The sequence below is a fragment of the Podarcis pityusensis genome (genome assembly GCF_964106645.2).
Source record: "Podarcis pityusensis genome assembly, chromosome: Z".
NCBI lineage: Eukaryota > Metazoa > Chordata > Lepidosauria > Squamata > Lacertidae > Podarcis > Podarcis pityusensis.
In genome coordinates this window covers 35,117,216-35,134,011 of record NC_138044.1, presented here as the reverse complement: position 1 = coordinate 35,134,011, position 16,796 = coordinate 35,117,216, and the positions used below count along the sequence as shown (strand labels likewise).

The window sequence follows — 16,796 nt, the reverse complement described above, 5'->3', positions numbered from 1 at the left end:
TGTGTTGGCTCAGAAACAAAACCTGTTGGGAGAGGGGGATATGGTTGACTGAATTCCCCATCTGTTCAAAGGGAGGTCTGATTATTTTCAGTGACAGGACTGGAACACTGTTTAGAAATCTTGTAAGTAGCAAAAGCATAAATCAGATGGTCCATAGGGAAATAACGCACTTGTAACAGTTATAAAAATCTGTCAATGCCTCTTCCTCCCCCTTTTAATAAAGTGTAGGATCAACTCAAAATAATGAAATTCCCTTGGTAGCATTTTGATGGACAATGACCTCATAATACAAATAAACCTTTGCATAATGCACAATTGTGGTCAGTGACCTAGAGCACTTATGCAATGAATCATTAAAAAAAGAGTAAGGCATCTGAAATGCAGTAAAAGATCACATCTGACAACTGTCACTGGTTTCAATCAAATACTTTTAGGTGCTTATATGGCTTAGTCTGGCCGAATGCTGTTGTAAGACTAGAAGATTTTAATGATTTTATCTGCCTGTGGCATTATTTGTGTATCCCCAATAACTATTATGTTCCTACAGATTCATGACTGGCTGTGAACATGGCTTAAAAATATAATGGAGTCATTTCCCCTCCTAATGTCAAAGGGAAAAAAACAGTTTTGGTTAAGCTAGTATTAATTAAATATTTTTCCTTCCATAAACCTGGTCAAAGGAGGGTTTTTGTTCATTTGTTTTGGTTCTGTGTTAAATAACTAACAATAATTCCAAATTGCATATATTTGGAAAACATCTCAAATTATGAATAAAAGTGCAGTAATTAGTATATGGCCCTCAGAAATTACAAAGTGGTATACACATCTATATTATGTTTATTACCCTTTTCTTGCTAAATTTTTGTTACTATTTCATTAACCACAAAATGTCCCAGTTTGCACACAATGTTAAGCCAAATGATGGTTTTTTGAGGATGTGTGAGCTCCTAGATAGGAGGCAAACTAAGGCCTGGGGGCCAGATCCGGCCCAATCGCCTTCTAAATCCAGTCCGCAGACAGTCTGGGAATCCGTGTTTTTACATGAATAGAATGAGTAGATTTTATTTAAAATGTTGTGGGGCCTGCCTGGTGTTTTTACATGAGTAGAATGTGTCCTTTTATTTAAAATGCATCTCTGGGTTATTTGTGGGGCATAGGAATTCATTCACCCCCCCCAAAAAAAAATACTCCGGCTCCCCCACAAGGTCTGAGGGACAGTGGACCAGCCCCCTGCTGAAAAAGTTTGCTGACCCCTGTCCTAGATTATGGCCACTTTGCTCCTCAACCAGTCTTCCTGCTGCTGTGCTGTTGAGAGCTGAGCCCTGGTTATTGTGTAACCCTAGCTTGAGGTTTGTTCTGCTCTAGTTGAGCTATAACTAAGGTTTTGTTTTTTAAAATTGGGTTTACATCTTGCAGCTATCTGGAGAAGATAAGCCATAAGTCTAGATTCTGACAACTTGCTAAGCCAAGCCATGCCAGCAGGACTGGAGGAGGAGCAAAGTGGCTATGATTTCTCCAGGTGCCTACACAATTATGCTAAGCTATGGTTTGGTTTAGCATCCTGTGCAAAGTGAGACAGTGTGTCTTCTGCTCCCAGTGTTTCTAACTGGGGCATCTACGCTGGGAAACAAAATAATTATTGAAGCAGGATTTGGAAATGTGTGTGTCACCCTTGGTCTTATTCAGCCCTCTGAAGAGTTAAGCTTGGACTCTTAAGTTGCCTGACAGAGTTTTCTCCCTTCTTTCCCCTATCAATAGCTTCTTTTGAATAGCAGGAATGGGAAGAAGAGAGCAAGAATCACACAGTGTGTGAATATTAGGAAAAAGGAAATAGAGCTATATGGGGATGTTCCCTTTTATCTCCTTGCAAGAACAAAAGAAAGGGGTTAATGAGAGTGGGTGGGAAGAATCAACAGGTTATTACATTGTGAATATCAGTGACAAGGATACTAAAACATGTCAACAACTAGGCATTGTGCTGATAGTATATTAAAAGTGATCCAGTCCCTAGGCTTTCAGTCTAAAAGACAACAGCATGAGAAAAGGACACAAAGAAAGGGGGAATGGTGAAGGATAGGCAGAGATTAATTGAATAATGCTGTTTAAAAGCCCACTGCTGCGTATTATAGAGATGAATGAAGATGGTACAATAAGATGGCATGAGGAGAAAAGAGAGATATTTTCTGAAGGGAGGGAAAAGGGTCCTCAGAATCAGTAAAGTTTTGTTTTTGCTTGGTAAACCCTTGAGTCATACTGTTTACAGGGACGTAGGTGGTGCTGTGGTCTAAACCACTGAGCCTCTTGGGCTTGCCATTTGGAAGGTCAGCGGTTCGAATCAGTGCAGTGCAGTGAGCTCCCATTGCTCTGTCCCAGCTTCTGCCAACCTAGCAGTTTGAAAGCGTAGATACCACTGCGACTGGAAGGTAAACAGTGTTTCCGTGTGCTCTGGTTTTGGTCACAGTGTTCCGTTGCACCAGAAGTGGTTTAGTCAAGCTGACCACATGACCTGGAAAGCTGTCTGTGGACAAACGCTGGCTCCCTTGGCCTGAAAGCAAGATGGGTGCCACAACCCCATAGTTGCCTTTGACTGGGTGTAACCACCCAAGGGTCCTTTACCTGGTTGTGTTTTTTTTAACCTAAATGGTAAAAATGTGCAGTAATTGTGTCTCAGGAATAAAGAAACATGGGCTTCTACTACTACTATGGGAAGTAGAGCAAATATGTCTTTTCAGGTGGCATATATACATTATGGAAAATAATATTTTAAAAGTGATCATATTGTTCTGATTACAGGTAGGTAGCCATGTTGGTCTGCTGTAGTCGAAACAAAATAAAAAAATTCCTTCCAGTAGCACCTTAGAGACCAACTAAGTTAGTTATTGGTATGAGCTTTCGTGTGCATGCACACTTCTTCAGATACCTTCTATACCTTCTCTCTGAAGAAGTGTGCATGCACACGAAAGCTCATACCAATAACTAACTTAGTTGGTCTCTATAAGGTGCTACTGGAAGGAATTTTTTTATTTTGTTCTGATGTATTGCATGAAGAGTGTTTTTGCACATAATCCACAAGCTGTTTCTAATCTTGCAGATGAGCTCGGTGAAAATGTTACGGCCTCGCCTCAATGGCATCCTTTTCAAACTTACATTTGAAGAGCACATAAACAATATCAAGCCTGGCATCATGGCAGTAACAATCGCCTGTGAGGAACTGAAGAAGAGTGAAAATTTTAGCAGACTGTTGGAACTTGTGCTACTGATAGGAAACTACATGAATTCAGGCTCAAGAAATGCTCAGTCACTTGGCTTTAATATTAGCTTTCTTTGCAAGGTAAGCCTAAGCTACACAAAAATACGTAACTGTTGGTGGTAGTGTTGAATATCTTTAAATGTTGCTATAATGTTGCCTCTGGTTCCTGAATATTTACCTATACAGTCTTATTTCTTGGCAGATATTAGCTTGGAAATAATACTTTAAGAGCAGCTAACAAGTTGTTACCTGGCACTTGCCCCTCTTGCACAGGTGACCTTCTTATGCAAGTAGTGAGATGGAAGGTCTGTTTGTTAACATTGCTTACTCTTATAGATCAATAAATGTTTCTGCTAGGCTGATATGTGAACATTCAACCCAAGGAAAGAATCCTGAATTTCACTGAAAAGTATCTGGTAGAGTTGGGATGGAAACACCATATTCCTGTGTGGCATCAATGAAGTTAATAATAAAATACTGAATTTTTCCGTGTATAAGACTATATTTTTTCCTAAATTTTTGAAGTTTAAAATAAGATGTCGTTTTATACATGGATAGTGCATAGTGCATTTTCTTGATTTTGAGTCCCCAATAATAGGGGGCGTCTTATACACCCGGGGGGGGGGGTGTTATACACAGAAAAATATGGTGATATATCTAATACTGATTGGAAAGTTCTAGAAGTTTTTCTTAAATCTGATTAAAATATGTTTTGAAATATCCAGTTGAAAAATGTTTTATAAAGAAGTCTCCTCAACTGTGGATTCAAGTGGGGTGTTTGGGTACAATATTTCTTAGAAGCCCCACACAAAGTTTTGTTATTTACATTGTGAAATAGATAGAAAATACTATGTAATCGCTTCACATATTTTGGGTTTTTTTCTTTTAAATTATTATTTTAAACCACAGTGAAAAATTATTTGGGTGAATGTAAAAGATTACAACATCATTTGGAAATGCATGTTATGAAAATGGTTACTCTTTAAATCTTTTTGTATACCGAGACATGTAGATGAATCAATCATGGATTAACCTGGTTTTAAGGTCTCCCTCCCCCATCCCCATGTGCACTGCTAAATTTGAAGCATGGGGAATTAGTCGCAACTATCTTGGTCCCAAATTTTACATACAATATGTTTGTGTGTGTATTAAAAATTTTGTATGTAAAAATTGATATTGTCAACAAGATTGTACATATGTGTTACAGGGCATATAAAGCTACCCAATAGTGTCTACTTTGACCAGCAGCTATTTAATTTTGAAATCATACGACTGACCTATAAAATTGTGAAGTAAATAGAGGAATCTATCCCTAGTTCAGTTTTATTGTCCTGTAGGATAAAGGCTCAGGGTATTTGATCTGGCCTGCTCTGTATGTGCCAAAATGGACATTTGTTGGCCTGTTAAAAAATTTCCCGTTCTGATATTCAGTTGGCACAATTTAAAATCCAAGCTAAGTAAACATATCTAATGGGAAAAAGTTAATTTCCACAGATAAGTAACCCTTTTATGATCGGATTTAATTTTTAATATACCAAACTGAAAACTTACATAATTCTTCATATATTCAAAGTCCACTTTGGCTACTTCAGCAAAAATTGCTTCACAGATCTTGTAGTCAAAAATAACATTACAGGGGAAATTTAATAACTTAATATCAAACAGTTACAACTGGCCTTCTCAGTTCTGTAGGTCTAAAAAATAGTTTTGCAAAATGCTAGTCTGACATAAGCAGTAACACACACGCACATATATTTCAGTATAGGATCATGGATTTATGAATACGTTATTTCAGAGATGGTGAACCAACAGTTCTAAGTAATCCATTAGAAGTGCTAGGTGGAAATCCAAGTAATGAACAATTACATCTCTGCAGTAGCTGTCTCAAATTGCTTCACCATGTAGCAAGATACAGTTTTAGCAATAAAAGGTTTGACATCGATTCTAACAAACTCTTAGTATGATAGTTTAGTATGAATAAGTAAATGAAATGTTAAGTGTCTCAAAATGGGTGTGCCATAGAGTATTTTCATTAAAACAAAGTCTTAAGTACATAAGTGAAAGAACATGGCTGTATGAAATGACAATCCAGGACCCTGCCTTTCAGAGAACACCACCACTGGGATAATATCCTGCTTGGGATACTTATATAAGAGTCATGCTGTCTATATAAAATAGCACTGGGATTTTTTGATTACCAAGTGGGGTTGGAGAGAGAATGAGAACAGCAAAATTTTATATGCTAATTTATATATGTATATGCAGATCTAGAAATAATTACTGTAATTTTAAAAGTAATACAAAACATCTTACCATAATGGGGAAGACCGGCCAAGTAACCTGTGCATCTCATAGTCTCATGCCCTTGCTCCCTCTTCTTATCATTCATTCTCTTTAAACTGGATTTGCACTGGAGAGCCTTTCAAATACAGTGGAGCCTTGGGTTACGTTGCCTCTGGCTTACGTCACCCTCTGCTTGCGACCGGCCTAAACCTGGAAGTACCGGAACGGGTTACTTCTGGGTTCACGCACATGCAGAAGTGCTAAATCACTCCGTGCGTGTGCACAGACACAGTGCTTTGGGTTGCATCATTTTCGAGTTGTGGCGGGGCCTCTGGAATGGATCCCTGCCGTAACCCGAGGTTCCACTGTAGTGGAGTGTCATCTGTAAAGAAGGACATCTGGCCATCCCAATTTAAATATGAGGAAAGTTTGTTCAGGTGCAAGGAGTCCTTCAAATAATTGGTTGCAAACTATTTAGGATTAAATGTCACCAGTAGCACTTTTAGATGGGGCCTGGAAATGTACAGGTAGCTATTGCAGCTGATATAGTATATGTGATGGAGCCACTTTGTCCTGAACATTTCTGGGAAGTTACATTCTGAACCAGCTGGAGCTTTCAAACCTTTTTGTAAAGTGGTTTCATGTAGAGCACATAGCAATATAGTCTTGTCTGGATATAAGCAGGGCATGTGCAACTATGGCAAGGTCATCAGCAAGCTTTTTGAAGTGTGTAGGTTAAGATGTTAAGAGGAATGTCTATGATAAGTGTCAGGGAACTGCCATCGGAAGGAAGGGAGGTGAAAGGGCTCACACAGGTTGGGAGAGACTCAGCAGCTGAAGAGGGAACCAGTAGGGGGAGAGGAGGTGAGCTGAGGGAAAGTGAGCTGGAGGGATGGCTCAGAGACACTTCCAGCGAAAACAGTGGGGAGGTTTCAGGACCTCCTGTAGGGACACCCACTCCTCGCCGGAAACTGTCACGCAGAGAGTCCAGAAGACGTGTTTCCGTTAAGGAGCTTTTATGTTGGAAGCGATTCCGAAAGCAACCACTGTCGGAATCTGCCAGCGACTGACGGAGCCATGTTTAAGGGGCTCCGTTACAGACAGAGGTTTGCAAACTTGACCAAACTCTGAGGGACTTGGATTTTACACACAAGCAGCTCATCGTCCCATCACAGCATTCCGACAGTCTCCGTGAGCAGCTTGTGCAGGAGAAAGCATCATGAGCAACCCAGCCGGAACCGGAGAAGCAGGAGCTGGAGCAGGTCCAAGCCTGGAAGAAAGGTACCGGGCGTTGGAGGTCTAGCTAGCGCTGCAGACGGCGAGGCTCGAGGAGAGGAGGGCTCAAGATGCAGAGAAGGGGAAAACCACCCCGCTCGCCAGAAAGTTGCCAGGATTGGTACAGAAGTTTGGGGGGGGAGCCCAAGGACTATCATGCCTTTAGGACAGAGATGCAATATGCCCTTAATCTGCAATTTGATGACTTTCCCGACGAGGAATCGCGGGTGGCTTTTGTGATTGGGCATCTCGAAAAGGGGGCGAAAGACTGGGTGAGGCCCCTGATGGCAACGAATAATGACATCCTGAAGGACACGAGGAAGTTTTTTCGTGCCATGGATCTGATGTTTTCCAGCGATATTGAGCAGGGAGTGGTACGCAGACAGTTAATGGCGTGCAAACAGGGGAGCCGATCTGTTCGTGAGTACTGGACTGAGTTTACCATGTTGATCCATAAATTGGGGTGGGATCTATCGGCGGAACCCATTCAAATGCTCTTTGAAGAAGGGCTTTCTTCGGCTGTGAAAGACGAACTTTCCCGGGCACCCAGGGCGGAGTCTATGGACCAGCTGACCAAATCAGCGCTGACCATAGGAGCGCGCCAAGAGGCGAGAGCCTTGGAGAGGCGGGAAGGGAAGGGGGAACGTTGGAGGGAGCTTCGCATTCCAGAGATTCCAGAGCCACCGTTCCCGCCGGGAGAGCCGATGGAAATTGGAACAGCGCGCGCGCGCGTGCAGTTTCAAAGCCCAGTGAAGAGCGGAAGAAGGAGGGGAAGGGCGCCAAGAAATGTTATCTCTGCCAACAGCCAGGTCATTTTGCCAGAGTCTGCCCCCAAAGAAAGGAATGGCAAGGAATAGCGGGAGCTGTTGGGGAGAGGGAGGAAAAGGTACCGGAGCAAGTAAAAGCCAACGCCTGGCTGCCACCGTCAGGGCACAGCAGCCAGGCCAAAGAGCAGTGAAAGTGCCCACGCCGAAACCTCCTAAACCCACCCTAGTGATAGAGGTGTTACTAGAGCTGCCTAACGGACACCCACTAAAGATAAAGGCGCTATTGGACTCAGGCAGCTCCTGCAATTTCATGAGTAAGGAGTTTGCTGCTGAGCACCAGATACAGACCATCCCTTTAAGTAACCCTTTGCAGGTGACCACGATCAATGGAAGGGAGCTGCTGGGAGGAGAAGTCAGCCAGCAGACCGTCCCAATGATAATGAGGGTAGCAAGACACACTGAGCTAATAGCGTTTAATGTGGCTACCTTGGGAGGAGCTCCCATTATTTTGGGGATGAGCTGGCTAGCGTTACATGATCCGCTAGTGGGCTGGCATCAGAGAGTGGTCTCCTTTGGGTCAGCACATTGTCTAGAACACTGCAAAGAGCGGGAGGCTCAAGGAGGGGCCAGAGCCACTCTAGCTGGGACGGAAGTAACGGAGAAGGGGAAGGTTCCCCAACAATACGCCGACCTGAGCAGCGTCTTCAGCGAGAGGGAGGCAGACAAACTACCCCCACATAGACCCTTTGACTGTCAAATCAATTTACTCCCTGGGGCACAGCTCCCTGTAGGCAAGCTGTACGCCATGTCAGACAGAGAGATGCAGGAGCTAAGGGAGTTCATTGACAAGAACCTGAAGAGAGGGTTCATTAGAGAGTCCAGGGCGGTGGGGGGCAGCCCAGTGTTTTTTGTGGATAAAAAAAACACGGACAAACCTAGACTTGTAGTGGACTTCAGGGCCTTAAATGCAGTGTCAGAACCAGTGACTTTCCCGATGCCCAGAATTGATGACATTTTGACAAGGGTCAGGAAGGGAAAGATTTTTACTAAACTGGACCTGAGGGGGGCGTACAACCTGATACGAATAAGGAAGGGGGATGAATGGAAAACCACCATGTTCACCCCTTTGGGGGCATTTGAATATTTAGTTATGCCCTTTGGCTTACAAGCAGGCTCCGCGTGCTTTCAATCGTTTATGAACCACGTCCTGGGGCCTTTGCTTTACAAGAATTGTGTGGCCTTCTTAGATGACGTGTTAGTATATTCAGAGAATGAGGAGCAGCATGTAAAAGACGTCAGGGAAGTGTTGGGCAGACTGCAAGCCAATCAGCTGTGGGTGAAGCTAGAGAAGTGTCAGTTTCATGCCAAGGAGGTGGAATCCCTGGGGTACCACTTGTCGGACAAGGGATTGGCCATGGATCATGGCAAGGTCCAAGCGGTACTGGAATGGAAAACACCGAAAACAAGGAAGGATGTGCAAAGATTCCTTGGATTTGGAAACTTCTATCGGAAGTTCATCAGAAATTTTGCCCACTTGACGGCGCCCATTACGGACTGTCTCAGCAGTAAGAGGAAATTCGTTTGGACGGCGGAGGCGGAGCGAGCTTTTGAGGAGCTGAAAAGGGCGTTCGCTTCGGAAGAACAGCTCCTGCATGTGGATTTACAAAAACCGATGCGAGTGGAAACGGACGCATCAGACCGGGCTGTGGGGGCGGTGCTTCTGCAGCCTGGCAAGGAGGAGTCGGAGTGGAGACCGTGTGCCTTTTTTTCGCGAAAGCTGAACAAATCTGAGAGGAACTACACGGTGTATGACCGAGAACTACTAGCCATTCATGAAGCGTTCAGGAGATGGAGGCATTTATTAATTGGGGCACAACATAAGGTGCAAGTGTGCACGGACCACAAGAACTTAGAGTATTGGAGAACGGCACGAGTGCTCAACCAACGGCAAGTGAGATGGGCCCAGGAGTTCTCCAAATTCCACTTTGAAATTTGTTATGTGCCAGGTCCAGAAAATGTTAGGGCGGACACTCTCTCACGCAAACCTGAATATTTGGAAGGGGAGGGGGCACCCGAAGAGAGACATGTCATCCCAGAGGACCGCTGGGTGTGTGGGGCGGCATTGGTGGGGCAAAGAGAACTGGTAGAGGAAACAGAGAATGATGAATACGCCCAGAATAAGCTCAGAGGTCTTAGGGGTGAGGGAGAGGAACCAGGGGGTTTCGAGGAAAGAAATGGAGCTTTGTATTACAAAGGGGCACTGTATATCCCCGAAGGAGACTTAAGGGGGAGGGTACTCAAGCAGTTGCACGACAGCCCCACGGCGGGGCATTTTGGACAACACAAAACCATGTGGTTGGTCACCAGGGAATTTTGGTGGCCTAAGGTGAGGGAAGATGTACGGGAGTATGTAAGAGGGTGCGAGCAATGCCAGCGAGCCAAAGGGGAGAGGCGGGCGCCAGCGGGGCTATTAGAACCCTTACCAACCCCAGAACGACCTTGGGAGGCAGTGTCGATAGATTTTATGACTGATCTGCCGAAGTCCAAGGGGAAAACAGCCATCATGGTGGTGGTAGACCTACTAACAAAGATGTGCCACTTTGTAGCCTGCTCGCATGCAGTCACGGCGGAAGAGACAGCGAAGTTATTTGTAGAACACATTTTTAGGTTGCACGGGGTGCCGTTGAGGGTGGTCTCAGACCGAGGAAAACAATTTACTTCCAGGTTCTGGAGGAAGCTCATGACCTTACTGCAGGTGGAGGTCAACTTTTCGACTGCCCGGCACCCTGAAACCAACGGGCAGGCGGAAAGAGCAAACGGTGTCCTCCAGCAATACCTGAGGTGTTATGTCAATGACAGAGAGAATGACTGGGTAGAAAAGTTGGCGCTGGCGGAATTTGCCTACAACAATGCCGAGAATGTGTCCACAGGGATGAGCCCCTTCTTGGCTAATTATGGGTGTCATCCCAGGGCTTTCCCAGGGGGAGAAGGGGAGAGATGGAGCGTCCCGGCAGCCGAGCATTTTGTAGAAGAAATGGAAGCAATCCATCGTCAGCTCCAACTCAACTTAGAAAGGGCGAAGGAAGAATACAAGAGGCAGGCAGACAAGAACCGAAGGGAAGGTGAAACCATAAGGGTGGGAGATAGGGTGTGGCTGTCAACCCAAGGGTTGCCGTTCAAAGGAGGTTGTAAGAAATTAAGACCCAGGAGATTGGGTCCCTTTGAGGTCATTCAACAGGTCAACCCAGTGGCTTTCAGGCTCCGGTTACCCAACCACATGAAACTGCACCCAGTATTTCACAGGTCGTTACTGTCACCGTATGAGGGGGGACGAGAAGGGATGGCCACTCGGGGACCGGTCATAGAAGAAAGGGAATGCAGCAGCCATGTGGCAGAAATCCTCGACGCCAGGTGGAAGGGGGATCAGGTGGAGTATTTGGTAGCGTGGGAAGGAGAACCGGAGTCAGAAAACACTTGGGTAATGGCCGAAGATATCAATGACGAGGTATTGATAGAAACGTTCCATCAAAGGTTCCCAAGGAAACCTCAGCCTGTGGAGAGGTTCCGGAGGGAATACTTTGGGACCACCGATGAGGAGGAGGAGTTGGAAGGATTCCCGGACTCGGAAGGGGAAGGGGAGATGGACTCTGAGGAGGAGGAGTACTTCGAGACCAGGAACCGCAACAGGTGGAGAGAAGTGTTCGAGACATCGGAAGATGAAGGAAGTTCATTCCAGGGTTTTGCCTCCTCACCGCCCATAGAGGAGGGGGCGGGAGGGGGTGAAGGGGGCCCTGGAGGGGAGGTGGATGTCAGGGAACTGCCATCGGAAGGAAGGGAGGTGAAAGGGCTCACACAGGTTGGGAGAGACTCAGCAGCTGAAGAGGGAGCCAGTAGGGGGAGAGGAGGTGAGCTGAGGGAAAGTGAGCTGGAGGGATGGCTCAGAGACACTTCCAGTGAAAACAGTGGGGAGGTTTCAGGACCTCCTGTAGGGACACCCACTCCTCGCCGGAAACTGTCACGCAGAGAGTCCAGAAGACGTGTTTCCGTTAAGGAGCTTTTATGTTGGAAGCGATTCCGAAAGCAACCACTGTCGGAATCTGCCAGCGACTGACGGAGCCATGTTTAAGGGGCTCCGTTACAGACAGAGGTTTGCAAACTTGACCAAACTCTGAGGGACTTGGATTTTACACACAAGCAGCTCATCGTCCCATCACAATAAGGATTACAGGGTGAAAATAACTAATTGTTAATGAAGCCTCATACATTTTATAATTGCACATTTGCAAAATCTGTCCTGCCTTCTTTTAATGGTTTACACTTCAGCCTGTTCCCATTCTTCACCCTAGCCATAAAACGATGCTCACAGATTTTGCTTATGTTGGGACCTGCGAGCTTTAGTAGCCATCTAGAAAACTGTGATGAGAATCTGTCATTTTGTTTTTTGAAAGAAACATAAGTTATTTCCATCGTAGTCTGCCATTATGTAGTGTACATACAGTTGTATTCATCAAATGCATTTTGCATTGAGGCCAATTAAAAAGTAACAGTTCATAATCATTAAGATTTGTTTTTTTTAAGCAACTGAGTCAAAATGTCAAATGAAACTATAATTGTGCCACTAATATACGGTTGTAAGAATCCTCTGTAGGGTATAAATCAACTATAGGTTGCTGATGTGCCTATGAATACTTAACAGAAAAGGCAAATAACTGGAATGAAGATGTTGTTCCAGACACAGTAGGCTTGATGGTAGGCAGAGACTTGCTGTTTATTATTGCTTGCTAGTTCATTATAGTGGTGATCTGCAGCAGTGCTTAAGTGAAAGTCTATTTGCCATTGTTATAGAAACTCATGTCTTCAAATTATTCTAATTACGATCCAAGCTCAGGCTGATGTTTTTAAAACAGCCTTCAGTGCAGTTTGTTTAAAAATAAATCATCTATTACTGTTTAATTCATTGAATAAAAGTTCTCTCTCAACATTTTTCTTCTCTCCTCGCTACCATGCCCCACTTGTTTCCCATGTATTACATGTTACAAAACCAACAGATAGCACTTTAGGAAGAGGTTTGCAGTGAAAACCCCAAGTTTCAGATTAATGGATGCTATACATGAACACCTTGCCAAATACATTGCTTTGAAATCAGCTACCACAATGCTGGTTGTTTCTGCAAATCTGTCCTTAGACTGTTCTAGTTATGGAGCAGTGGGGAAGGGCATTGTTTAGTGGCAGATGTAGAAATACATCCAGGAAAGCATGTATTAAACCTGCCTAGTGCTAGCTACAAAACTAATGTCTTTATGTTGATTGCAAATCCTTAAAAATGCATTATCTTTCTGGATGTTATATTGCAGCATGTGGTGTTATTGAAGAAAGCGGTGATTTGTAAACAACCCTTGGCAGCGAGCACAGAACTTAATTTTGCTTAAATAAAGGAGACTGCCATTAGAATTCATGTACTGTATCGAGGCTGGCAAGCAGGAGCAGTAGTTTTGATATATGCACTGAAGCGTTCATGATTGTTGATTCACTGAACAGTTAATATTTATACAAATATGATACAGAAAGAAGCAATATTTGAGTGAAAGCAAAACTGCATTAGCAGTCAGGAGCTTACTACATCTTGTTGGTAGTTTTGAAGTGACTAGGTGCTATTTTTCACTTTGAGACATGTAATAGTGCGTGCACTCACACCGTTGTGGGGCAGACCATCAAGTTGAACATGTGGTTGCAAAACATCTAAATATCTAATAATCAAACCTATAGTTTAGTACAGTAACCACCTTCATTTGGTTAGGAGAATCAGAAGTGTGCCATGAGCTCATATGGTCTAATCTTCCGTTTTGTGTGCAAAATCCTGCCTTTGGCTAATCAGATCTAACCATAGTGCACCACTACATCTCACTTATGCTAATGGTAATAATGGTTCTCTATCTAGAGAATTAAAAAATATAAATATTTGTTGAACATTGCAGTTAGTGTTAGGCTCAGTGCAGACTGTGATTAGGAGGTCAGGAATGTTATTTTTTCTTCAGGACTTAAATTATGTTCAGTGCAAATATCAGTGAAATTCAAACATTCCAGTATGTAAACTACTTCTCTCTGTGTGTGTGTTTCTATGTTTGCTTGTTCTTTTTTCAGCCTGTGTAACCTAACCTAAGGATAAAAATCTTGTAAGACCACATTATGTGTCTAGTGTTACCTTGAAAATGGTGTGATTTAGAGCTGGAAGCAGATGCAGGACTGTGGGTAAAATGATGAAAATGTCTCTTTAAAAAGAACAGGAAATGTATTACTAAGGAATAATGCATTTCCCTCCTTATTTTTCTTTTTCCTTTTACAGATTAGAGATACTAAATCCTCTGATCAAAAAACAACACTGTTACATTTTCTGTCTGAAATTTGTGAAGAGAATTATCGGGACATCTTAAAATTCCCAGATGAACTTGAACATGTGGAGAGCGCAAGCAAAGGTACATGGCGAGATAAGGCACTAAGAGTAATTTGTATCTACTTAGGTGTGGAAAGTGGTTGGAACATTTCATTTTAGATTGTAGGATTATGTAACCTGTAAACATTAATAATCCTCGCAGATACATTTTTCCCTTCTAGATGTTTATTGACCTAAGGAAAAGGGAGGAAATGTTTTTCTGTGAAGCACTAACAGTAATAACACAGCATAGCACCTTGTAACATTGGTATCATTATAATGTTTAGCTTGCTAACTACCTTTTTTTATTATCCATATGTGCAATTATAATGCTCACAATTATGATTTTCCTTATCTGTTGCAAAACTACTTAAATCAGTATTAATTGCAGCAACATAATTTTGTAAAACATCTTTTCCACAGCACACACTGTTTATTTTTGTAATAATAATAATAATAATAATAATAATAAAAAAAAAAAATAAATAAATAGATAAATAAAAAACAAAAAAACACTGATACAATATTGAAGAACAGTGTTGTTAAATAGATATATATTTACATTAAAATATACCATAATACTACTGATATGCTATATAGTAAAGTTTAAAAAGTAATAAAACTATCTATCTATCTATCTAGGTGAATGCACTGCATATGCAAATACATTTAAAAGCATTGAGATAAATGTTTAAATTAAAAAATTCAATTAAATAATTGCAATTTACCATATTAGCCTAAATAAAATGTATCCACAGCTTTTGAACTGCTGAGCAAAACTTGTAACTTTTTCTGTCATGAATTTGTCAGAATCAGACAATAAATATGTAATTTTTGTTTGATCAGCACCATCAAGTACCATGCTTAAAAATATACTCTGCCTTTGGTTCAGAATACAAGGAGCGGTATAGTAAATAATGATAAAGATCTTCTACTGCTTGGGCATATTTGTTTATTTATTTGTTTATGGAAGTTTTCAAATATCTACACATATACACAGCCTTTTTGAAAATAGCTCTGCAAATATTTTGATAAAAAAGCAGAGTAAAGATGTTTATACCCAGTTGCTATTTTCATAAGTATTTGGACCGTATGTATTAATGGATAGTTGTTGGCATCTGTCTGTCTCGGGAGACATTGCAGTGTGCCTCCGGGGGCAAAATCAAACTGCTGGAGAATCACAGCACCTGCTGTGGCTGCAGAGATTGGTAACTTGTAACTGCTGCCTCCCATGTCCAAAGGATAGCAGAGCAATATGTTTGGCACTAGCTTGGCTGAAGGAGTTGCTGGAAGGAGATGTAGAAGGTGCCATCCAACCATATTCGGGACTCTACTCTGGATTTGTGTAGGGTTTACTCCTTGGCTTTTTCTTCTCCTGAAGATATCCCGCAAGACTGCAGAGGTTTAGGGTCAGAGTTTTTCTTCTCCTAGATGGACCATATGGGGTGTTAGGGGAGGGGTGGTACCTCTGGTGGGGGACACACCGTGCACCTTCTGGGGTAGTTTGTCCGGCTTTGGTCCCCATCCTGCACTCAGCTCTTGTCACGTTTGACAGTGGGCACACCCCCGGAAGTTTGACTGGCCAGCTAAAGCAAGTGAGGGTAGTTGATGGGTCTCAAACCCTCACTGACTTAGGGACTTCACCCTGCACATGAATTGAGCAGATGATACCAATAGTGGGTCCAATAGTCCAGAAGGTGGTTTCTACATGGAAAGTGAAGGGCAAATAGGGCTTGTCAACCTGTGAAGGTACTGTATAGTAGCCCCCATCTAATCTAATCGTTTGTAAAGAAATAGCACACAATGTCTGAGGAGCAGAGTCGTGCCACTGCATCTGCCCCATAGTGTTTTATTATTACATTGTTGCATGCCTGGGTCCTCATCATCTTTGATATCTGAAGAAGAGACCCTAAACATGAGCTGCTGCTTGTGTCTAAGAGCTCCATTGAGTGATTGGGTGGTTAGCAAGGGGAGAGCTTAACAACAGGCCCAGGTTTGAACAACATTCTAAGCCAAATCTTGGTTTGTTCAGAATGATACAGGGCAGGGAGGCTAAGTAGCTGCGAGCTCCTCTCAGAGGCAAAGCAGGGTCCCAGTATGCAGATCAGTGCTTGTGCTTAATTTCCCTTCACTAACAGTTTGTTAGTTCCAGATCAGTGTGATTTGTAGCAGAGCAAATTCACTCCTGACTGCATATCCCAGAATCAAGAATGTTACTTTTACCAAGTTTCAGACAAAAATGATGTCCGTGATAATTCACAAAGTGTGTGTGTGTGTGTGTGTGTGTGTGAGAGAGAGAGAGAGAGAGAGAGAGAGAGAGAGAGAATGACAGAGACAGACAGACAGAGACAGAGAGAATTCAAAAGCAAGTAAAGAGATAGGTACTTAAATAAATATTAAATATGTTTTTGATAGATCCCAGCTAACTGATTAGTCTACATGGTAATCATAGAGTTTCTTTTTATTTTTAAAATAAACTTATAAAAAAAATCTCTTTTACAAAGCCTTACTGGTTACTAGACATGTTTGATAAATCCTTTATTGGTTTTCTCCTGTGGCTAACACTTTAGGTTGCAGCTTTGAGGATTTTTTTGCAGTTTGATTTAAAACCTCTAGTGTGTGAGAGGTCAGCTCAAGGGATTGAACTAAAAGGGTTGGTGAAGTTTAATTAAAACCATTGCATCAGTAGGAGGGGGAAACATTTATTAATGGATCTGAAGTTCCTGTTAATCCTAATTTTTTGTATAAATCTGAAGTCGGCTTTGCTTCAGTTAAATTTGTTCCGTTCTAT

General features: G+C 42.7%; 1 protein-coding gene across 1 annotated transcript in view; it reads left to right on the top strand.

Annotated features, from left to right (window-relative positions):
- Window positions 1-16,796, top strand: part of DIAPH2 (diaphanous related formin 2) — a 346,556-nt gene that overhangs the window by 136,060 nt on the left and 193,700 nt on the right. Inside the window, exons 22-23 of the mRNA XM_080990485.1 lie at window positions 3,092-3,331; window positions 13,919-14,048. Of these exons, the coding sequence (XP_080846611.1) occupies window positions 3,092-3,331; window positions 13,919-14,048 (370 nt within the window). The remainder of the gene's footprint in view (window positions 1-3,091; window positions 3,332-13,918; window positions 14,049-16,796) is intronic.